Below are 25,618 nucleotides of genomic sequence, written 5' to 3' on the forward strand. Positions count from 1 at the left end.
CACCAATGCCTGTGTGACCAGGGACCCAAAATAGGTTTACCTTATTGCTTTCCCCTAGACTTTGTGGCATTCTGTCACAATCTTTGATCTTGTTGCAGAGGCTGCCAATGCTTTCAGGGCTGCTTGGCTGTCTGAATAAATAAAAATGCTATGACCTCTGTAGCACCTCTGCAAATTCTCCTCCACACACCCTGATATCAGTACTTCTGCTTGAAACACAGTGGCCATCTTCCCTAAAGAGATTGCAGTCTCCAGCCTTGGCTGCACCCTGTATACCCCAGCCCCAACATCTTGGTCTGTTTTCAAACGATCAGTGAACCAGACTATGTCCCCAATACAGTGTCAAAATTTGTTCTCCCAGAGCTCTCTACTTCCAATTACTGCATTGAAAGGCTTGTTGACGCAGCTGGGTGTTATTATATACTCGGCCGGCATTTCCCCAACCGTACTTATGTTTCTCTCGTTCAGTATTTTAGTGTGAGATCCTGGATACCTCAGTGAGTTCCAGTTTTTTCCAGTCTTTAACCTATGTGCTCCAGCTGCTGCCTCCATCTTTACCCACAGGTGTAATGGGGCATGTCCAGCATGGTTTCCATTCCAGCAGTGGATGTGCTGCTAATTCCACTTCTAATGGCTAAGCATGCCAGTCTCTGCACCATAGCAAGCTCCTTAGTGGCTACCTGCTCTTCTACCTTTTTCCTCCACACTGTAGCCCCATAAGTGATCATAGGTCTTACTACCATGGTGCATATACAGTACATACTCTTGGGGCTTAAGCCCTAGTTTATACCACAAGGTCTCCTGGTACTCAATAAATTACCTTTTGCCTTGGAACAGGTACTCCTTACGTGAGGAGTCCATAATAGTTTCTCATTCAGGGTTACTCCTAGATATTTTGCTATCCCCTTCACTGGTAGAGTTTCATCGAGAAGCTTGAGATTCTGATATGTGTGTTGGATCTGCTGGGTTGCCGTACTCTTTCTCACATTGTAGTGCAAAAAAACATCAACAAAATCCTTCTCATAGAGGGAAATCTGTTGCTGATAATCTGTGCACTCATTGCAGGTGATAGTAATAGCAGCGGTTGTTGTGCAGGATACACATACTCAAACTCTGGCTTACATCACGTTGGCAAACCAGTTGCCTGGAGCTTGTACTAGGGTTCATCTCAATATCCTGCAGAACCCAATCCTCCAGAACTGGTGTACGCACAGTCCACCACCTCCATGCACATTTGTCTGTCTGAAAGAACCCATTATCACACAAATGCCCAAAAAGAGCTCAAAATGTTGTGCAATATGGTGGGTGTCTGTGAGAGTACTGGTTTTGGTATATCCATGCTGCCTCTCAACTGTTTCTAACTGTTTGGCTGTACACAGACACCATCTCGGCTTGTTACCAACATGAATACGAGACCATTCGACTGCCTACAGTATACTGTGCAAATCACACAGCCTGCAACACACGAGGAACACATGACATGTGGTCAGAGGAACTTCCGTTCATCAGTGCCATCTACCGTGGCAACAATGTATTTTGGGACACATATTCATAGGACCTCTTTTCCTCCATTTCCAGACAGGAAATTGTCTCTGCAGTTTGTTGGTTTTATTAATGACCATCTTGTATAATATCCAAGCACAGACCATATTAACCCTTTGCATTCTGCAATGCAGAGCACTTCTGTGCACTCTTATTTAAATACCCACTGCCTGGGCAGCGAGTGTGCCACAGAGAACTGTGTGAGTCTCTTTGTGGAAACAGTGATGCCACTGACCAACAAGTAGGGTGTACACTAAAACAAAATGTGCACTTTCATTCAAATATATTTACATAAGCACTACAACACAAAATATTTCATTCTGTGCTATTTTTTGAAACATTCTTCAGGGTGGACTGTTTTCATCATAATTTCAGTTGAATTGTTCACAAATGAATAACTGTCATCATCAAAACCATTGTCATTCTTGTTTTCACTTTTATCTCAATACGCAGAATACAAAAGTATACCTAGTTGGCAGAATTATGCAGCATTGATACCTAGTATAGTCAGCTTTGAGAATGGAGCATATGAGAGCTACAAAAAATCATGTCAAATGGGGCTTGACATTGGAGTGGAAAACAAAATTTGCAATGTTGAGCAACACTTGCTACTGGAATACAAAGGGTTAAACCATCACTGCTGTTTTTCACCAGCTCCCTTTAAACTGTAACAGTAGTTTACTGTATAATATCTTTATGTTCCTACAGCCAGAAAACATTCTCCAGGTGGTCTGAGAAAGCTACTTAAGCTTCAGACTACCACTAGCCACCAAAAATCTATAGCTTCCATCCAACTACCTCCTCCCACCTCCTTTATTCCCAGAAACTTACATTCTATAGCATAAAATGTCAAATGGGGCTTGACATCGGAGTGGAAAACAAAATTTGCCATGTTGAGCAACACTTGCTACTGGAATACAAAGAGTTAAACCATCACTGATGTTTTTCACCAGCTCCCTTTAAACTGTAATGGTAGTTTACTGTATAATATCTTTATGTTGCTAGAGCCAGAAAACTGCTTCAGACTCTCAACTCTGTTCAAACTATCTTATAAAATTTTGATCATACAAAAGTATCAGCCCATTTTAAAAAGGGGAGGTGTCAGGTGGGCTTACTTTCCTTTATCCATTTCTGTCAGTGGAAATATTACTTCATTGCCTACCTGACTGACACAGCCACTGTACTGGCCAGTTTACGAGCCATAGCCAGTATGAACTTCAATCAGCCACAGCACCCACTTAATTATAATTTGTGGACTTTAAAAAGGCACATGACTCCGTAGATAGAGACACATTAGTAGAAGTGCTGAAAGAATTTGGACTAGATGATAAGACAACGACACTTATTCAGCAAACACTAACAAACACCCGATCACAAATTAAATTTTTAGAAGAACTGTCAGAGCCCTTTGAAATCGCAACAGGTTTGAGACAAGGAGACAGTCTCTCTCCGATCTTGTTCAACTGTGTTTTAGAAAAAGTTATCAGGGAATGGTGAAAAGAAATGCGTCAGTTCAACTTTCCAAATGGAATTAGGCTAGGCTGCAAACAGTCTGGGCTTACATTTGAATGCCTCGCATTTGCATTGATATAGTGTTTTTTGCAGAGAATCTGCAAATTTCAACTAAACAGATTGAAGTACTCAAGGAAACAGCAGTGAAGGTAGGATTGCAAATATCTTTTGAGGAGACACAATATATGAACGTAAATGCCCCTGATCCAGTCTGGACAATTAGGACCAAGTATGGCGACAACAAGAGAGTTCAGAGGTTCAAGTACCTAGGCGGGATTTTGACACCAAACAACAATGAAAAGGCAGCAATTGAAGAATGGGCAAGAAAAATGGAAATAGCATTCAGATTGTGTCAGAACACATACAAAACTAATCACTCTCATACCAGGCCAAGTTCCAACACTACAGCACAGTCGTCAAACCTGAATGTTTATATGCATCTGAGACAACAGCCAAGAAAGGACTTTCAGACTTGGAGAAGAAGGAAAGGCAATTCCTAAGAAAGATTCTTGGACCCAGAAAAATATCAAATGAATTTACGTTCGGCTTCACATCAAATCAAGAACTTTATCAACGATATGAAAATGTCACCACCACAATGAACAAAAGAAGACTGTCTTTCTAAGGACATATTAAAAAATGGAATGAGGAGGCTCGCCAACAAGATTCTTCTCTCCCAGGAGAACAGGAAAACTCAAGTTCCATGTGTGAAAGAAGTGCAGTGGGATCTAGAAAAATGCAGGGTCACAGCAGAATAAATTGTGAACTGGCAGATCTTTAGCAAAAAAGTTGTGGAGGTGAAGGAATTCTTCAAGGAGAAAACAAGGAAGAACAGAGTATTCTCGGCAGAAGAACATGCATGAGTGAGCCAACCGATGAAGGAGTTCTGGTGAAAGAGGAAGGAAGAGAACTTAAGAAAGTGAGGGAAGTTGTGTAATGAAAATAAATAAATAAATAAATAAACAAAATAATAATAATGAAAAACACCAGAACCAATCCTTATGATAATAAAAATTAAATACATGAAATTTTAGTGCTTTAAAACAAATTGTACAAAATTCAAAGTAATATACTGAATTACAAAGTATAACAGTATTTGACATTAACTGTGATTGCATAAATGATGGGAATATGAACGTGAGTGTCAACATTATTTTGCACTATGCCTTCCCTCACTTTTACCAGATCCCCTAGTTATTTTCCAGGTATCTATCACCCCCAACTTGGCTTCACCTTGGTTCCTCTTCCCTTTTCAGTTGTTATAATATCGCAACTACATTACTATTGTAATATTTTTTTTATTACCATTCTCAAATTTCCATTATTGAGTTTCTTTACTTTTGGTTGGATTTTAATGCATTCTGCACCAAGTGAATGCTTACATCCATGTAATTCCCACATACTGAATCTTGCAAATTGTCTTATTTGTTTATACACTGAAGAGCGAAAGAAACCAGTACACCTGCTTCATATTGCGTAGCATGCAGGAGTCCCACAACATGACAAGGTGTGGTTTCAACTAATATCTGTGCTGGAGAGAATTGACACCAAGAATCTTGCTAGGCTGTCCATAAATCCATAAGAGTATAAGGAGGGGCGGGGGGAGGGGGGGTGGGCAGGAGATCTCTTCTGAACAGCATGTTGCAAGACATCCCAGATAAGTTCAATAATATTCATGTCTGGCGACTTTGGTGGCCAGTGGAAGTGTTTAAACTCATAAGACTGTTCCTGGACCCACTCTGCAACAATTCTAGACATGTGGGATGTCACATTGTCCTGCTGGAATGCACAATGGACACACATGGATGCAGGTGATAAGACAGGATGCTTTTATGTGTGCCCCCTGTCAGAGTCATATCTAGACATTTCAGGGGCTGCATATCACTCCAGCTGCACATGCCTCACATCCTTACAGAGCCTCCACCAGCTTGAACAGTCCCCTGCTGACATGCAGGGTCCATTAGTTCATGAGGTTGCCTCCATAACTGTACACATCCACCCACTTCATACAATTTTTAACAAGACTTGTCCTACCAGGCAAGATGTTTCCAGTCATCAACAGTACAATATCGGGTTAACGTTTCTAGGCGAGATGTCTATCTTTGTGTCGTGCTGTCATCAAGGGTACATGAGTGGGCCTTCGGCTCTGAAAGCCCATATCGATGATGCTTCATTGAATGGTTTGCATGCTGACACTTGTTGATGGCCCAGCATTGAAATCTGCAGTAATTTGTAGGAGGGTTGCACTTCTGTCATGTTGAATGATTCTCTTCAGTTGTCATTAGTCCCGTTTGTACAGGATCTTTTTCTGGTCGCAGCGATGTCAGATATTTGATGTTTTACCGGATTCCTGATACTCATGGTATACTCATGAAATGGTCACATGGGAAAATCCCCACTTCATTATTACCTCGGAGATGCTGTGTCCCATTGCTCGTGCGTCAACTATAACATGATGTTCAAACTCACTTAAATCTTGATAACCTGCCATTGTAGCAGCAGTAACCAATGTAACAACTGCACCAGACACTTGTTGTCTTATATAGGCATTGCCGACCACAGCGCCATATTCTGCCTACTTACATATCTCTGTATTTGAATACGCAAGCCTATACCAGTTTCTTTGGTGCTTCAGTGTATATTCAAGTAAACATGACAGGAAGTATGAAAAATTTCCTTTTTATGTTGTACTGCAGTGCCTGGTATTGCCCAGGTTTGATATCTGCGACATGAAGTGATAGGAAACTGCAATCATTTTAATCAAAGGCATTGTTTGAGCTCAGTTTTCATGGTCTCGAGTAGGGATGTTTGAGCACGACTCAAATTGTGTGAACAGCTCGGAAAATCGTGGGTTTTGTTTGTTATTTTGATCAGCACGCAATCTAGTGACTTCTGTTGGTACTATATCCATGATCTGCCTTAGCATTTGTATGACAATGCAGGTTTTCATAATAAAAGTTACTGAGAAACACAGACTAAATATCTTGTAGGGTATATTCAATAAGTAACAATGAAAACTAATCAATAAATAAGAGTTTGCAATCGTGTTTCTGTTAAATTCTCGAGCTTTCACTCATCACATGCTCTAGTGATGTCTGATGGTGCTATCTTCAACATGGATTTTGCCGCCGTAATTTATTTTCATGATAGGACTTATTTGTTTGTAAGGCATTTAACTATTCATTAATTTTTTTCATTGTGTATGTAGAACTTTGAAGTAAATCAGCCAAGAAATTTGAAGTGAATTGGCCAAGGGCTTTGAATATATAGCCGTCTCTGCCCAAATGCTCATTCGGAGATCAAGTAGAAATTTGAAGTAAATAAGCCAAGAACTTTTGAAGATTTTTGATAACAACTGTTCCCCTTTGCATATTACGTACATAATATGTTTCAAATCAGATTACAAATCTTATGCAGACAGTGATTTTCCTCTTGTCTTGAAGGTAAAATGTGCAGAATTTTGTCAAGACCAGAATAAAACTATAGATTTGTATGAATTATAAACAAAAATGGACACTCTTTTTTTTATATATATGGTGTGATATTTTTTTGTTTCAGCCTCCAAGACAAGGCATTAGCATGTCAGAAAGCTGAACATACATTTGCAAACATGCCTTGTGGCATTATGGACCAGTTTATTTCAGTGATGGCCAAAGAAGGCAGTGCCTTACTTATTGATTGCAGGTCAGTGAGGACTTTAGAAGTTTCACTAATATATATATATATATATATATATATATAGTTATAATAGAAGGAAACATTCCACGTAGGAAAAATATACCTAAAAACAAAGATGATGTGACTTACCATCACATCATCTTTAAAAAAGAAACATGATGAGACTTACCAAACAAAAGCGCTGGCAGGTCGATAGACACACAAACAAACACAAACATACACACAAAAATCTAGCTTTCGCAACCAACGGTTGCCTCATCAGGAAAGAGGGAAGGAGAAGGAAAGACAAAAGGATATCGGTTTTAAGGGAGAGGGTAAGGAGTCATTCCAGTCCCGGGAGCGGAAAGACTTACCTTAGGGGAAAAAAAGGATATATATATATATATATATATATATATATATATATATATATATATAAAGAAAGATGATGAGACTTACCAAACAAAAGCGCTGGCAGGTAGATAGACACACAAACAAACACAAACATACACACAAAATACCTCACCTGTCTTTCAACAACATCTTTGCCTCTGTACTTCTGCCTCGACTGACATCTCTGCCCAAACTCTTTGCCTTTACAAATGTCTGCTTGTGTCTGTGTATATGCGGATGGATGTGTGTGTGTGTGTGTGAGTGTATACCCGTCCTTTTTTCCCCCTAAGGTAAGTATTTCCGCTCCCGGGATTGGAATGACTCCTTACCCTCTCCCTTAAAACCCAAATCCTTTTGTCTTTCCCTCTCCTTCCCTCTTTCCTGACGAGGCAACTGTTGGTCGCGAAAGCTAGAATTTTGTGTGTATGTTTGTGTTTGTTTGTGTGTCTATCGACCTGCCAGCGCTTTTGTTTGGTAAGTCTCATCATCTTGTTTTTTAAATATATTTTTCCCACGTGGAATGTTTCCCTCTATTATATATATAGGGAAACATTCCACATGGGAAAAATATATCTAAATAGATGTATAGATATATATAAATATCTAAAAAGAAAGATGATGAGACTTACCAAACAAAAGCGCTGGCAGGTCGATAGACACACAAACAAACACAAACATACACACAAAATACCTCACCTGTCTTTCAACAACATCTTTGCCTCTGTACTTCCACCTCGACTGACATCTCTGCCCAAACTCTTTGCCTTTACAAATGTCTGCTTGTGTCTGTGTATATGCAGATGGATGTGTGTGTGTGTGTGTGCGAGTGTATACCCGTCCTTTTCTCCCCCTAAGGTAAGTCTTTCCGCTCCCGGGATTGGAATGACTCCTTACCCTCTCCCTTAAAACCCACATCCTTTCGTCTTTCCCTCTCCTTCCCTCTTTCCTGGCGAAGCAGCCGTTGGTTGCAAAACCAGAATTTTGTGTGTATGTTTGTGTTTGTTTGTGTGTCTATCGACCTGCCAGCACTTTTGTTTGGTAAGTTTTAGATATATTTTTCCACATGGAATGTTTCCCTCTATTTGTAAAGACATTTGTAAAGACACAAATGTCTGCTTGTGTCTGTGTATGTGTGGATGGATATGTGTGTGTGTGCGAGTGTATACCTGTCCTTTTTTCCCCCTAAGGTAAGTCTTTCCGCTCCCGGGATTGGAAAGACTCCTTACCCTCTCCCTTAAAACCCATATCCTTTTGTCTTTCCTTCTCCTTCCCTCTTTCCTGACGAGGCAACCGTTGGTTGCGAAAGCTAGAATTTTGTGTGTATGTTTGTGTTTGTTTGTGTGTCTATCGACCTGCCAGCGCTTTTGTTTGGTAAGTCTCATAATCTTTATATATATATATATATATATATATATATATATATATAAAAAGAAAGATTCGGGAGGACGACGGTTCAATCCCGCGTCCGGCCATCCTGATTTAGGTTTTCCGTGATTTCCCTAAATCACTCCAGGCAAATGCCGGGATGGTTCCTCTGAAAGGGCACGGCCGACTTCCTTCCCTAATCCGATGAGACCGATGACCACGCTGTCTGGTCTCTTTCCCCAAACCAACCAACAACCAATCTTTCCTGACGAGGCAACCGTTGGTTGCGAAAGCTAGAATTTTGTGTGTATGTTTGTGTGTCTATCGACCTGCCAGCGCTTTTGTTTGGTAAGTCTCATAATCTTTCTATATATATATATATATATATATATATATATATATATATATATATATATATATATATATAAAGATGTCTGCTTGTGTCTGTGTATGTGTGGATGGATATGTGTGTGTGTGCGAGTGTAAACCTGTCCTTTTTTCCCCCTAAGGTAAGTCTTTCCGCTCCCGGGATTGGAATGACTCCTTACCCTCTCCCTTAAAACCCAATCCTTTTGTCTTTCCTTCTCCTTCCCTCTTTCCTGACGAGGCAACCGTTGGTTGCGAAAGCTAGAGTTTTGTGTGTATGTTTGTGTTTATTTGTGTGTCTATCGACCTGCCAGCGCTTTTGTTGGGTAAGTCTCATCATCTTTCTTTTTAAATATATATATATATATATATATATATATATATATATATATACACACACCATCCCTAATGACTGCACTGTTGATGAGACATTAAACTCTAATTTCCATCTACTTTACTCCACAATAAAAATTATTTATTTGTTAATGGAATATTTTGTCTGCCAACTATTTTAGAAAATAATAAATACCCTGCAACCAATTCTGTCAGATTTTGACAGCTTTTTTAGAAAAACTTCTTCTATATGTCCTGGCATTATAATTTTTATTAAAGTAGAGACTGTTTAGGAGAAAAACAACATGTTTACTTTCTATTTGACAATAAAAAAATTATATTAATGTCACAGCACTACTTCATAATATACCTTTGTGCTTCTCAAAGTGATCAGTTAATGGACAGAGTGTTACTCACACAGTCAAAGTGTGTTCAAATGTGTATGAATTTCTAAGAGACCAAACTTCTCAGATCATTGGTCCCTAGACTTATGCTAAGAACAACACACACACACACACACACACACACACACACACACACATGCCTGAAGGAGGACTGGAATCTCCGGCGGGAGGGGCCACGCAGTCCGCGACTTGGCGCCTCAAACCACGAGGCCACGTCACGTGTTCACAAAGTCAGAAAGGCATGTTTTACACCTACATGTACCAGTTATTAGGCTTTCTTCCCGTTCCATTCACAGGAAGAATGATTGTTTGAATGCATCTGCATGTGCAGTAATTATTCTAATTTTATCCTCATGAGACCAGTGTGAGTGATATATTGGAGATTATAGTATATTCCTAGAATCGTCACTTGAAGCCAGTTCTTGAAACTTTGTTAATAGACTTTCTCAGTATAGCTTACGTCTATCTTCAAGAGTCTTCCAGTTCAGTTCCATCAGTATCACTGTGAAACTCTCTCTTGAATCAAACAAGCCTGTTACCATTCGTGCTTCCCTTCTCTGGTGTACATTCAATATCCCCCGTTAGTCAAATTTGGTATGGGTCCCATGCACCTGAACAGTATTCTAGAACAGGTTGCATGAGTGATTTGTAGGCCATTTCTTTTGTAGACTGATTGCACTTCCCCAGTATTCTGCCAATAAACTGAATTCTACCACTTGCTTTATCCACAACTGAGCCTATGTGATCACTCCATTTCATATCCCTACAACATGTTACACCCAAGTATTTGTATGAGATGACCAATTCCAACAGTGACTCATTGATGTTATAATATTATGAAAAGGATAGTTGCTATATACTGAGTAGCAACTATGCTTTTCATAACAGTGTTACAATCCATCCTGGATTTCCCATTGTTTCACTGATATTATAGGATACTAAATTTTTTCATTTTGTGAAGTGCACAGTTTTAAATTTCTGAACATTTAAAGCAAATTGCCAGTCTTTGCACCATCTGACTGAATATTTATGCAGCTTCTTTCAGACAGTACTTCATTATAGATAACTGCATCATCTGAAAAAAATCTGAGGTTACCACGAGGGTAATCCCAAAACTAAGGTCTCCTATTTTTTTGTAAGTACATAGACCTGTTTATTTCTACAATGGTTTACATCAGTTTACAGCTTGAACATTTAGCTATTTTTTGACATAATCACCATTTCTGTTGATGCATTTTTGTGCTGTGCTTCTTTCACCTCGTCGTCGGAGCTGAACCGCTTTCTGGCCAAATATTCTTTTAACCTTGGGAACAGGTGATAGTCACTGTGCACCAAGTCAGGAATATAGGGTGGGTGGGTGATTATGTTTCACTGAAACTGTTGTAGGAGAGCAACGGTTTGCCGAGTGATGTGTGGGCGAGCCTTGTCATGGAGAATGTGCACGCCATTGCTCAACATTCCTCTTCTCTGGTTCTGCATTGCCCGTTTGAGTTTTTTCAGAGTCTCACAGTACCTGTCAGTGTTAATTGTGGTCCCAGCAATTCAGCTCCAATGACAAGGTGAAAGAAGAGGTTCATAATGTTCTGCAGCATGGCGGTGAGCTGGTATAACATGGGCATACAAAAACTGCCACAGTGTTTACAAAAATGCATCGCCAGAAATGGTGATTATGTCAAAAAATAGCTAAATGTTCAAGCTGTAAACCATTGTAGAAATAAACAGGTCTTTGTACTTATAAAAAAATAGGAGACCTTACTTTTAGGATTACCCTTGTATTAATATTGCCTGCAAGGTCATTAATATACAACATGAATAGCAAGGATCCTAACACGTTTCTGTGAGGAACTCCTGAAGTTACTTCTACATCTGATGATGACTCTCCATCTGAGATAACTTGCTGTGTCCTCCCTATCAAAAAGTCCTCTATCTAGTCACAAATTACACTCAGTACCCCACAGGTAGGTTAGAAAATTTAAAAAGGGAAATGGATAGATTAAAGTTAGATATAGTGGGAATTAGTGAAGTTCGGTGGCAGGAGGGACAAGACTTTTGGTCAGGTGGATACAGGGTTATAAATACAAAATCAAATAGGGGTAATTCAGGAGTAGGTTTAATAGTGAATAAAAAAAAAGTAGAAGTGCGGGTAAGCTACTACAAACAGCATAGTGAATGCATTATTGTGGCCAAGATAGACACGAAGCCCATGCCTACTACAGTAGTACAAGTTTATATGCCAACTAGCTCTGCAGATGATGAAGAAATTGATGAAACGTATGATGAGATAAAAGAAATTATTCAGATAATGAAGGGAGACGAAAATTTAATAGTCATGGGTGACTGGAATTCGGTAGTAGGAAAAGGGAGAGAAGGAAACGTAGTAGGTAAATATGGATTGGGGCTAAGAAATGAAAGAGGAAGCCTCCTGGTAGAATTTTGCACAGAGCACAACTTAATCATAGCTAACACTTGGTTCAAGAATCATAAAAGAAGGCTGTATACATGGAAGAAGCCCGGAGATACTGACAGGTTTCAGATAGATTATATAATGGTAAGGCAGAGATTTAGGAAGCTGGTTTTAAATTGTAAGACATTTCCAGGGGCACATGTGGACTCTGACCACAATCTATTGGTTATGAACTGTAGATTAAAACTGAAGAAACTGCAAAAAGGTGGGAATTTAAGGAGATGGGACCTGGATAAACTGACTAAACCAGAGGTTGTACAGAGTTTCAGGGAAAGCATAAGGGAACAATAGACAGGATTGGGGGAAAGAAATACAGTAGAAGAAGAATGGGTAGCTCTGAGAGATGAAGTAGTGAAGGCGGCAGAGGATCAAGTAGGTAAAAAGACAAGGGCTAAGAGAAATCCTTGGGTAACAGAAGAAATATTGAAGTTAATTGATGAAAGGAGAAAATATAAAGATGTAGTAAATGAAACAGGCAAAGAGGAATACAAATGTCTGAAAAATGATATCGACAGGAAGTGCAAAACAGCTAAGCAGGGATGGCTAGAGGACAAATGTAAGGAGGTAGAGGCTTATCTCATTAGGGGTAAGATAGATATTGCCTACAGGAAAATTAAAGAGACCTTTGGAGAAAAGAGAACCACTTGTATGAATATTAGGAGCTCAGATGGAAACCCAGTTCTAAGCAAAGAAAGGAAAGCAGAAAGGTGGAAGGAGTATATAGAGGGTCTATACAAGGGTTATGTACTTGAGGACAAAATTATGGAAATGGAGAGGATGTAGATGAAGATGAAAAGGGAGATATGATACTGCGTGAAGAGTTTGACAGAGCACTGAAAGACCTGAGTGGAAACAAGGCCCCGGGAATAAACAGCATTCCATTAGAACTATTGACAGCCTTGGGAGAGCCAGTCCTGACAAAACTCTACCATCTGGTGAGCAATATGTACGAGAAAGGCGAAATACCCTCAGACTTCAAGAAGAATATAGTGATTCCAATCCCAAAGAAAGCAGGTGTTGACAGATGTGAAAATTACCAAACTATCAGTTTAATAAGTCACTGCTGCAAAATACTAATGCGAATTCTTTACAGACAAATGGAAAAACTGGTAGAAGCCGACCTCGGGGAAGACCAGTTTGGATTCCATAGAAATATTAGAACACGTGGGGCAGTACTGACCATAGGACATATCTTAGAGAATAGATTAAGGAAAGGTAAACCTATGTTTCTGGCATTTGTAGACTTAGAGAAATCTTTTGACAATGTTGACTGGAATACTCTCTTTCAAATTCTGAAGGTGGCAGGGGTAAAATACAGGGAGCGAAAGGCTATTTACAATTTGTACAGAAACCAGATGGCAGTTATAAGAGTCAAGGGGCATAAAGGGAAGCAGTGGCTGGGAAGGGAGTGAGACAGGGTTGTAGCGTATCCCCGATGTTATTCAATCTGTATGTTGAGCAAGCAGTAAAGGAAACAAAAGAAAAATTCGGAGTAGGTATTAAAATCCATGGAGAAAAATTAAAACTTTGAGCTTCGTCAATGACATTGTAATTCTGTCAGAGACAGCAAAGGACCTGAAAGAGCAGCTGAACGGAATGGACAGTGTCTTGAAAGGAGGATATAAGATGAACATCAACAAAATCAAAATGAGGATAATGGAATGTAGTCGAATTAAATCGGGTGATGCTGCGGGAGTTAGATTAGGAAATGAGACGCTTAAAGTAGTAAATGAGTTTTGCTATTTGGGGAGCAAAGTAACTGCTGATGGTCGGAGTAGAGAGGATATAAAATGTAGACTGGCAATGGCAAGGAAAGCGTTTCTGAAGAAGAGAAATTTGTTAACATCGAGTATAAATTTATGTGTCAGTAAGTAGTTTCTGAAAGTATTTGTATGGAGTGTAACCGTGTATGGAAGTGAAACGTGGACGATAAATAGTTTAGACAAGAAGAGAATAGTATCTTTCGAAACGTGGTGCTACAGAAGAATGCTGAAGATTAGATGGGTAGATCACATAACTAATGAGGAAGTATTGAATAGAATTGGGGTGAAGAGGAGTTAGTGGCATAACTTGACTAGAAGAAGGGATCGGTTGGTAGGACATGTTCTGAGGCATCAAGGGATAACCAATTTAGTATTGGAGGGTAAAACTCATAGAGGGAGACCAAGAGATGAATACACTAAGCAGATTCGGAAGGATGCAGGTTGCAGTAGCTATTGGGAGATGAAGAAACTTGCACAGGATAGAGTACCGTGGAGAGCTGCATCAAACCAGTCTCAGGACTGTGGACCACAACAACAACAACCCCACATGATTGTACTTTTGACAATAAACAGAGGTGTGGTACTGAGTCAATAGCTTTTCAGAAATCAAGAAATACTGCATCTACCTGACTCTCTTGAGCCAAATCTTTCAGTATTTCATGTGAGATAAGTGTGAGTTGAGTTTCACATGATCAGTGATTTTGAAAACCATGCTGTTTGGGATTGTGATCAATATATCTCATTATGGTTGAGCTGAGAATATATTCTAAGATTCAACAGCAAATCAATGTAAAGGATATTGGGTGGTAGTTTTGTGGATCACTTCTACTACCCTTCTTGTAGACAAGTGTGACCTGTGCCTTTTTCCAAGAACTGGTCGCGGCTTTTTGTTCCAGGGATCTACAACAGATTTTACTTAGAAGAGGGGCTAACTTAGCTGCAAATTGAGTATACAATCTGACAGGGATTCCTTCAGGCCCTGGAACTTCGTTCAATTTTAACGATTTCGGCTGTGTCATGACACCATTGATACTAGTATTTATTTCATTCATCTTTTCAGTGGTACTGTAATGATGCTATATTCTTGATCGTTACTTAAATTAACTTAACTTGGCCTTGAGTTAGTTCATTTGATGAAAGAATATAACAGTTTCCACCTTCATAAAATTTATTGACAAACTGATCTCCTTACTTGTCACATTAATGAAACACTGACTCACATACTTCACAGATCTCTTTGACTGACTGACAAAACAACAACTCAACAACAAACTTGCAGCCTTGCTGCATCACTTTATATAGAATTTTAACAATAAATTTCAAAATAACCCATTATTAATTTTGTACAATTCTGATGTTACAATTAAAATTTACAAAACCTAAAGAAACTAATGTTACAGGCAAATAAGTAATAAAATACAATATCGTATTACATAAATTTTTATAGTATCATCACTATTTGTAAATATGAAAATGGATCTGAACTTTAATTACAACAATGTCTCTTGTATTATTTTAGTTACATAATTAATTACAGTTTGGATTTGGTTACTAACATTCAATGACAGTACAAATCTCGTGCTTTATCTGACTGCATACAAGAAAGTTACAAATAAGGCCTCAAATTCTGAAAATCATAAAGTTGTGTGATGTAAACAATTGGAGAGTTAATTAGAAATGTAATTACAAAGGATATTAATTACAGAGGAGATCATAAAAATAGATAACAAATGAAAGTACGTCACTTGGTAATAATTTTTAAGCCATTTCTCGAGATAATGAGGTTCTCTGTGTCAACCCAACAATCATCTCCCAGGCTGTGGCTAAGCCATGTCTCTGCAATATCCTTTCTTTCAGGAGTGCTAGTTCTGCAAGGTTCACAGGAGAGCTTCTGTAAAGTTTGGAAGGTAGGAGACGAGGTACTGGCAGAAGTAAAGCTGTGAGTACCGGGCATGAGTCGTGCTTCGGTAGCTCAGTTGGTAGAGCACTTGCCCGCGAAAGGCAAAGGTCCCAAGTTCGAGTCTCGGTTGGGCACACAGTTTTAATCTGTCAGGAAGTTTCATATCAGCGCACACTCCGCTGCAGAGTGAAAATCTCATTCTGGAAACATCCCCCAGGCTGTGGCTAAGCCATGTCTCCGCAATATCCTTTCTTTCAGGAGTGCTAGTTCTGCAAGGTTCGCAGGAGAGCTTCTGTAAAGTTTGGAAGGTAGGAGACGAGGTACTGGCAGAAGTAAAGCTGTGAGTACCAGGCGTGAGTCATGCTTCGGTAGCTCAGTTGGTAGAGCACTTGCCCGCGAAAGGCAAAGGTCCCGAGTTCGAGTCTCGGTCGGGCACACCGTTTTAATCTGTTAGGAAGTTTCAAGAAATTTACAGTTTGTACACAGTCTTCATATCTGAGATTCAGATATTTACAGTTTGTGGGATAGTCTAAGATCTGAGATTCATATATTTTTAGGCAGATGGTCTTCCATCACATGAGTGCACTAAATCTAGTAACTCATCTATTGAATACACAGGAGATATTAGGATGGAAGCAATTTGACAATATTCTGCTGTAGTAGTCATTGAAAGCATCACCCATTCTTCTCTTGAGAGCCAAATGCATCTCACTCAGTATCTCTCTATCTATAGCTGTATGGTTTTATTTACCCTATTATGCAATAACCTCTGTTTCCTTAGAAGTTTCTTTACAGTGACTATATACCATAGAGATTACCTCCCATTATGAATTGTTCTACTGAATACACATCTGTCCAGTGCATGGCCAACTATTCTTTTAAACTTGCTCCTGCCCTGTGCTGAAAGTTTCAAGTTTCTTACTGGGATATGATACTACTGATTTTTTATCAATTTTGCCGGCCGGAGTGGCCGAGCAGTTCTAGGCGCTTCAGTCTGGAGCTGCGCGACTGCTACGGTCGCAGGTTCGAATCCTGCCTTGGGCATGGATGTGTGTGATGTCCTTAGGTTAGTTGGGTTTAAGTAGTTCTGAGTTCTAGGGGGCTGATGACCTCAGATGTTAAGTCCCGTAGTGCTCAGAGCCATTTTTTTTATCTAGTTTACTGAACATATATATCGTTCTGCTTGGTTTAGTTGTCCTTTGTACTTGGGTAATCATCCCATCCTGCTCACTGATACCGGTTTTGATGTGGACACCCTCAGAGAGGTCAGGTCTATTTGTTGCCATTAGGTCCCTTGTATTTCCATCATGAGTGGGGTTCCTAACTATTATTCTAGGTAGTTTTCAGAGAAGGCGTTTACTATTGTTTCTCAGGTCGTCTTATCACACCCACTGTTAACAGAACTGTAATTTTCTGAGTTAATTGTTGGATGATTAAAGTCTCCACTGATGATTGCAGCATGACTGGGGAACTTCTGTACAAGTGAACTGAGGTTTTCTCTAAAGCTTTTGGTTACATCAGGAGATGAGTTGAGGGGGCAACAGAAGGATCTAATTAGCATTTTAAGTCCACCCCCGGTACAAAGCTATCCCCTAAAATCTCACATTTAGCTTCAGTTTCCATCTTGTGGATTTGAGTTTTTTGCTTGCTGTGGTAAATACACCACCTCCATTTCCCACTTGCCTATCATTTCAACATATACTTAAATTTTACCCAAAAATCTCACTCTTATCAATTTCAGGTTTCAATGAGCTTATATGAGCTGATATGTTTATGATGCTTTGTCGTAGTTGATGATCTATATGCAGTAGTTTAAGGACACTGATCTAAGATGAATATGTTAACTGAGGATATTCAGTGTATATTAAGTATTTTGTGCATTACAAGAGTAAATGTGTTTTCAATTAATGTACATTTGTCAGTAGTATGTGATGCTATTGATTCATTGACAACTAAATACTTAACATGTTTCATTTTAAAATGTCATAAATAATTAATTTTAAAAGTCTAAAATGATGAGCTGAATAGTTTAGCAGAAAAAATAGGCTCCCTTTACTTAGCAACAACCTGTGGAAACAACACATTGTTGTTTGCAGTTTTCCCAGGAACAAGTTTTCTAAACAAACACAGTAAGTCAGAGATGCTAATGTCCTTCAAATCTGCCAGATTAACTGGTTAAAAAAATTGCAGATGCTAGCAATGAACCTAAAATATCAGGAGTTAAAACAGAATTGTGGATATAGTGTGGTGAAGAGACATGGAAAACATACCACCAGTCTAAATTTTAGAATGCAAGCGAAATTATAAAGAAGATAAAGGGATCAGAATCAGAAAGAGAACAGCGTGCTGGCAGAGTTAAGGTCCCCACAAATACAACAGATTTGTAGGAATAACAACAGGAACTATAAAGGGGAACTGTGAGAGGTGTAGAACATTAATCATATTTTGAAAAAAAAGGATAGGTACAATCATAATCTGTAGGTATGTAGTAGTCATAAGGTAAAGTAATGAAAAAAAAGTGTGCTGCAGCAAAATTTTACACCAGTTGCATGAAGGAGTGCTGTGGTCCAACTCTATAGCTTAAATTTTGCAGTGATGTTTTTACTTAAGACAATACATGATGTATTTTTTCCAGTTAGTTAAAGTTGCGATGTAAGTTTCAACACTGTTCTCACCATTTCCATAGTTGATTGAGGTGCTGTAAAATATTGGAGATGTACAGGGTGATAATAATAAGTTCAAGTTAAAAAAAAAAGAACTGCTGCTCAGAATGATGTCAAATTTGAGTGGAACACTATTAAAGAAGGGGGAAACATTATGGAAACAAAAAAATTGTAATGAAAATGTTTCAGCTAGATGGCATCGTAAGTCATCATCATCTTGGACAGTTTTCAACCTCTGGCCAGGTCTGACTGGAACATAAGCCTCTCCATTGTCTTCTGTCTTGCCACTGTCTCTCCATCTTCACCTTGGTCCAGTCTTCTCCATTCTTCCAGATGCATTGCTCTACTCCTTTCACCCATCTGTCTCTCAGTCTTCCTCTGTCTCTTTCTTTCCAGTTTCATCTCGTGTAGGTTCATTTGTTTAACGTGCCCATACCAACCCAGCCTTGATTTCTCTATCTCCTCCTGTAATGGTTCCACCTTCGTTAACTCTCTGATCCTCTCATTTCTTAACCTGTCTATCTTTATCATTCCAGTACTGTTCTTCAAGAATTCCATCACACTAGCTTCCTTTCATAACCCAGGTTTGGAATGTGTATGTCAGGATTGGGACATAGTATGACCAGTCAATTCTTTTTATTGATTTGGGGTACATCCTTGCTCCATATCAGGCTTCTGACACTCTTCCGTAATACTTCTGCTTTTCTCCCCCGCTCATTTATTCCTATGTCATTTCCATCTTCCTGTATCAGGCATCCCAGGTAGCTGAAACTCTCCACTCTCCTCAACCACTTTCCTCAAATGTTCCCCACCAATTGTTATTCCAGCTGTTCCTCTCTCCTTCGCTCTTGTTGTGATAACATAAATACACTCGGCTACAAATGACATATGAATCACAATACAATGGCTATGGTGTGAATTGCACATCAAACTAACAGTACTGTGCAATGTGTATGACTGCACAAGTTTGGCATTCAACAGTTGTTGACAAGGTCATGTTGACAAGGTCATGTCACACCAAATGGGAAAAATTAGTTTTTAACTGTCCTGAGATCAGAAACTGCATAAAACAACAATGAAATTGATTTTTAACTGTCTTGCACCTGACACAAGACATTTTCAATATGCTATCCACTGTTTTCTGCCACAAATTGAAATCCAATAACAGCATGTTGCATTAACAGATTGAAGTGTCTCAGGGGCTATGTTCAGTATGTGTTGGGTAATGCATGTCTTCATTTCAGTTACATTTGTAATTGGAGCACTGAACACAGCATCTTCAGATAATCCCACAGCCAGAAGTCACACCAATTAAGATCAGATGATCTGGATATCAGACTTTAAGGAAATGACTACTGATAATTCTAGCCTTTTTGGAATTCCTTTGCAGCAGCTGCTTCACTGGCTGTGCATTGTGTAAAGAAGTGCCATCTTGCATAAAATGATCCTACCCACACATCTTGCATAAAATGATCCTACCCACACATACACACTATTTAAGGGTTGGAATGACATTGGTGTGCAAAAGACAGTCGTAGCATTTACCAGTGACGGAGCAGATAACAGGACCCATGGGACACATCTCCTCGAAAAAATACAGCAGAATGCAGAATGAAGCAGTACCAGTTGACGTGTGAACAGATTTTCCATTGTACATATTCTGCAATTCTGTGTATTAACATGTCATTGGAGATGGAAATGATCTTTGTATGTCCGAGAATGTTCCATTGCTATTCATTATCCATATCTGTGCGAGCAAGAAATTCTAGAGCAAATATTTGTCAGTTGCAGAGCAGCATGAAGCAACTCCTGAATGTGGATAAATTTGTATTTATAGCAATGCAAGATGTTTTGTAGAATTTTATAATTTTATACATCAACCTCACAGACATGTTCAAAATTCAGGCAACTCCCTGTGAACTGCGTGTTTGCTTGGATAACAGGCACATAAATGGGATGGAAAACTGACCTTTCCAATTTTTCTTTTCTTCTTCTTCTTCTTCTTCTTCTTCTTTTGTGTGTGTGTGTGTGTGTGTGTGTGTGTGTGTGTGTGTGTGTGTGTGTGTAGTTTAACAATGTTTTCATTTCAATGTAGTAGAATTCCACCTGGGTCATGTCATAAGTTCTCCTTGATATTTTGGCACATGGACTCATCTTGATGTGGTTTCTGGTGACTGCTGCTCTACTCATGTTGGAGTCCTGTATACATAGGCCACTACTCCCCCTGTCACTCCATTCCTGTCACTGCCCATGCTGGTGGTGGTGGTGGTGGTGGTGGTGGTGAAGGTGATGATGGTGTTGATGGAGGCAATACATAGCTGTAAACTTTGGTCTTCAGTGTCCCTGCTGTTGCCATTGAGTGCCACCCTCACAGTACTGTATGCCTTTCTTTTTCTCAGCTGAATGCAATAGTCCACACCTGACTCACTTGTAGGCAATCCAGAAGGAAGAAGATTGCCTAAGTATCTTAATTTTGTTATAATCTATAGTATGTCAGTTTTTATTCTGTGGTCAACTATGTCTGATGTAGTGTAATTCAGTCTATCTTCACAGCACCTCTCTTCCACTGTGCATACAGTTTCCTCAATGTGCGCTTTGTCACATTGGAAGGGGATCTAGTTGACCCCTGGTTTGTGAAGTCCTCCTTTACTGAACCTAGTAGGTGTCAAGGTTTTCGAGGTGTGTGGAATATACATTTAACATTGTTCATTCCAAGATTCTGCTGACTTTTTTGGAGGCATTGTCAACACATGGGATGTATTCTAGTGATCTGTGATCATCTGTTTCTTCCTGTTGTTGTCTAAGATCAACTTGTATAAAACCATGCCATGACTGCTTGCTTCTACTGTACCAATTTCATTAGCAAGTTGTCTCCAGGTGCTTCAGCTCAGTTGGAAGGCTTTCTTGGTCACAGATGAATTGTGTCTTTTGAACAAGTGTGTGTAAAATGCCTTCACGCTGGGAGCTGTGATGAGTACTAGAGGCATGTAGATACAGATCAGTGTGTGAAGGCTTGCTGTACACACTGTTTCCCGCATGCCATCTGGTTGCCATTTGACCAGGATGTGAAGAAAATGGGAGAGTACCATTCTGTTCCTCCACCATGGTTAACTGTATGTCGGGGTGAAGAGAGCTGAAGTGATGGAGAAATTCGTCTAAGCTGTCCCTTCCATGTGGGCAAACAGTAAATGTGCCATCCACGTAACAGTAGAAACAAGTTAGTTATAGTTGTACTTGCTCTAGGGCCTTCTCCTTGAAATCTTTCATGCACAAATTCCCCACAACCAGTGATGTAAGACACTCCATCTTGATATGTATATATGATGCTAAAATGAACAAAACAGCAGTTGTCAGGATGCACCTCAGGATAGCAATAAGTCTGTTTCCTGAAATATCATGGAGAACTTAACAGTGTGAACCGAGTGGACACTTAGAATTCTACAAGTTAGAAGTATTCTGGGAAAACATCAGATTAGATTTTCAATCTTCCTTATGTTTTTGTTGACCAATCAGTGTCTCAAACATGCAGTGAATGGTTACCTTTTCTAGTTCCATTATTCAAATAAAGACATTGCTGGGAGAAATTTTGTTCTGAGGCAGACTTCTTGTTCACAAATTATAGTGGAAGTTTATTCTGGGAAAGAATAATTACATTTAATGTGACTTGAATTTGCCTTGGGACCCTGATTGGAAATGGCATGGCATGGGGAAACAATTTCATACCTTAAGAAAAAGAAAACATGGAAGACCAACTCCCAGCTGGCAAAAGTTCCTGATAAAATGTATAGTATGAAAAATCATGTTTATCTGTTTTATCTTTTAGTCATTTCAAAAAAGCTGTGTGTTACAGTGTATTATTAGTTGCAAGTATCCATGAAAAGTCATGAAATAAATTAAATTTGTTTTTGTGAAGAAAGAAGAACATGCTTGCTAAGGAAAGTAATATTCTTGCTCTAGGACAATTCTTTTCCAGAAAGTGTCCATTCATTACTTCAAACCAATCAGATTTCTACCAAAGTAGTTATTACAGTTTCTCAATCACTAAGGAATGGAGAAATGTGCAGAACTAGTTTCCTTTTAACAAAGAATAATTTTTATTTTTTCTATAATTAGTCAATGGCAAAAATAATATTTTGAATGTCAAAATATCAGTATGGAAAGGGAGGGAGCACTGAAAACAGGGGTTCTGTCATACACATGCAAGTAATCATAGAGGAAGCTCTCCTCTTCATATGCTTGAAAATATTTTGTATAAACAGTAGATTTTTTTGTATAATTTTCATAGTGTAAATTATTGATGGAACTTATCTCTTAAGGTTATCTCTTTGAGGCATCCCACATTCCTTCTCAAAGCTTCCAGAGACTCTGGTGCAAAGGCATATTTCTAAATTAACGCTTCTCTATTTCCATTTAATCCTATTGTTACACACTTATGTTATCTATTAAAGATTTTGTGAATTCCCCACACTACACCTAATTATGAACAAAGTCTTAAAAATAACTTTGTTTCATGCACATGAAGAGGTTGAAATCATGTGGAACCAAGTTCAAGCTGTAAGACAAGTGCTCAATACTGCTTTACTTGAACTGACACAATAACTTGCATGAAGTGCACACTGCACTCAAAATTGTTACTTGATAAGAATGTTGGTTTGGCAATGAATGGTTGAGTGCTGCTCAGCAAACACAAAAAATATTGTGTCAGTTCCGTATTAACGTTTTTGAACACTCAGCGCAAAAGGCCAGACTTTTTTCCTTGCCCATCAAGCCCCTTCCCTGTTCTCATTCTAGCACTACACAGCCCTCATTCCACCAATGCACCCAGTCTTTTTACTTCTCTTTTTTTCCACAAATCCCCCCCCCCCCCCACCTCATCCCTGCCTACTGTCTAATCTCCCAACTGCACCTAGCTGCCCTACCCTCTCTCCACCACATCATTGCCCGCTCCCCAGCAGCACTTCACTGTCCCCCACCCCTACCCTGCTATCCCTACCCTCTCCACCCCAGCCTCCTCCTTACCCCCACTCAGTTGCCCCTCCCATCATACATTGCTGCTGTTGCTCACAGTGTGGCTTCAACTGCCAGAGGCTGCAGTCATGTGTGTGAGTTGAGTTTGTGTGTGTGTGATCTATTTTCAACAAAGGCCTTTGATGGCCACAAGGTTATATTGTGACAGTCCTTTTGTTGTGCCTATCTGCAACTCAGCATGTTCACTACTTTCCTTTTCATAATATTGTTACATTCCATTCTGGATTTTCCATTGTTTGATATTCATATTAGTTTGTAGATAATTTCCTAACAATTTTTTAGGCTATTTCCCATGTTGGAAGGTAAAGCTGTGTTTATTAATTATAAATTCACATACTGCATTCTATTATTTGTTTTAATATAACCACCTCTCACATTTTATTAGTATCTTAAAACTGTTTTTTATTATGATAATTGTCCACATTGCCTATGCTGTACTTGGAGTGTTATAAAATAAAATGTGCAGGTGCATTCATATATTCACTAATGTCCAACAAAACCATGACAGTTTATCAGTCGTTTATGTTTCAACATTATATAGGCTCCAACTGTCACTGTTCACACTGCAACAGGTAGTCAAAAATGGCTCAAAAGGCTCTGAGTACTATGGGACTTAACTTCTGAGGTCATCAGTCCCCTAGAACTTAGAACTACTTAAACCTAACTAACCTAAGGACATCACACACATCCATGCCCGAGGCAGGATTCGAACCTGCGACCGTTGCGGTCACGCAGTTCCAAACTGAAGCGCTTAGAACCGCACGGCCATACCGGCCGGCAACAGGTAGTCCCTGAAAGCTATAACTGCATAGGTAGAATGTCTAGTTCTGAATAACAAACTGTTTGTTGCTATGGCCAAGTCCAAAAAGTTGTTTGATGCAGCTCTCCATGGTACTGTATCCTGTGCAAGCCTCTTCATCTTTGAATAACTGCTGCAACATACATCTTTCTAAATCTGCTTACTGTATTCATTTGTGGGTCTCCCTCTATGATTTTTACCCCCACGCTTCCCTTCAGTACTAAATTGGTGATCGCTTGATGTTTCAGAATGTGTTTTGTCAACTGATCCCTCCTTTTGGTCAAATTGTGCCACAAAATTTTTGTCTCCCCCAATTTTATTCAGTACTTTCTCATTAGTTATGTGATCAACCCATCTGATCTTCAGCATTCTTCTCTAGCACTATATTTTGAAAGCTTCTGTTATTCCTTTATATGAACTGTTTATCATCCATGTTTCACTTTCATACATGCCCAAACTCCACACAAATACCTTTAGAAAAGATTTTCTAATGCTTAACTCTATATTTCTTGTTAACAAATTTCTCTTCTTCAGAAATCTTTTCTTGCCATTAGCAGTCTACATTTTGTATCCTCTCTACTTTGGCAATCATTAGTTATTTTGCTGCCTAAATAGCAAAACTCATCTAACAATTTAAGGGTCTTGTTTCTTACTCTTATTACGTTAGCATCACCTGATTTAACTCGACTACATTCCATTATCCTTGTTTTTCTTTTGTTGACATTCATCTTATTATATTCTCCTTTCAAGACATTGTCCATTCCACTCAACTGCCCTTCCAAGTCCTTTGATGTCTCTGACAGAATTACAGTCTCATTGGTAAACCTCAACATTTTTATTTCTTATCCCTGAGCTTTAGTTCCTCCTCCAAATTTTTCTCATGTTTACTTTCCTGCTTGTTCAGTGTTCATATTGAATAACATCAGGGATAGGCTGCAACCCTGCCTCATTCCCTTTTCAGTCACTGCCTCCCTCTCATATACCTCGACTCTTGTAACTGCCATCTGGTTTCTGTACAAGTTGTAAACAGCCCCTTTGCTTCCTGCATTTTACCCATGCTACCTTCATAATTTCAAAGAAAGTATTTGAGTCAACATTGTCAAAAGCTTTCTCTAAGTTTACAAATGCTATAAATGTAGATTGTCCTTTTCTTAACCTATCTTCTAGGATAAGTTGTAGAGTCAGTATTGAGTCATGTCATTTCTCCAGAATCCAAATTGACCTTCCCTGAGATCAGCTTCTTCCAGTTTTTCCTTTCTTCTGTAAAGAGTTCGTGTTAGTATTTTGCCTGCATTTCTCCAAAATCCAAACTGATCTTCCCTGAGTTCAACTTCTGCCAGTTTTTCCATTTTTCTGTAAAGATTTCATGTTAGTATTTTGCAACCATGACTTATTAAACTGATAGTTTGGTAATTTTCACACCTTTCAG

General features: G+C 39.1%; 1 protein-coding gene across 3 annotated transcripts in view; it reads left to right on the forward strand.

Moving 5' to 3' along the window:
• The window catches only part of LOC126162630 (galactokinase-like), a 136,262-nt gene that overhangs the window by 81,472 nt on the left and 29,172 nt on the right, over positions 1-25,618 (forward strand). For all 3 annotated transcript variants that reach the window (XR_007535090.1, XM_049919256.1, XM_049919255.1), the window contains exon 4: positions 6,613-6,738. Coding sequence is in view for 2 of the 3 variants with exons in the window: in XM_049919256.1 (XP_049775213.1) it covers positions 6,613-6,738 (126 nt within the window). In the remaining variant the exon portion in view is untranslated. The remainder of the gene's footprint in view (positions 1-6,612; positions 6,739-25,618) is intronic.

Source organism: Schistocerca cancellata, chromosome 2 (genome assembly GCF_023864275.1).
Source record: "Schistocerca cancellata isolate TAMUIC-IGC-003103 chromosome 2, iqSchCanc2.1, whole genome shotgun sequence".
NCBI classification, from domain to species: domain Eukaryota; kingdom Metazoa; phylum Arthropoda; class Insecta; order Orthoptera; family Acrididae; genus Schistocerca; species Schistocerca cancellata.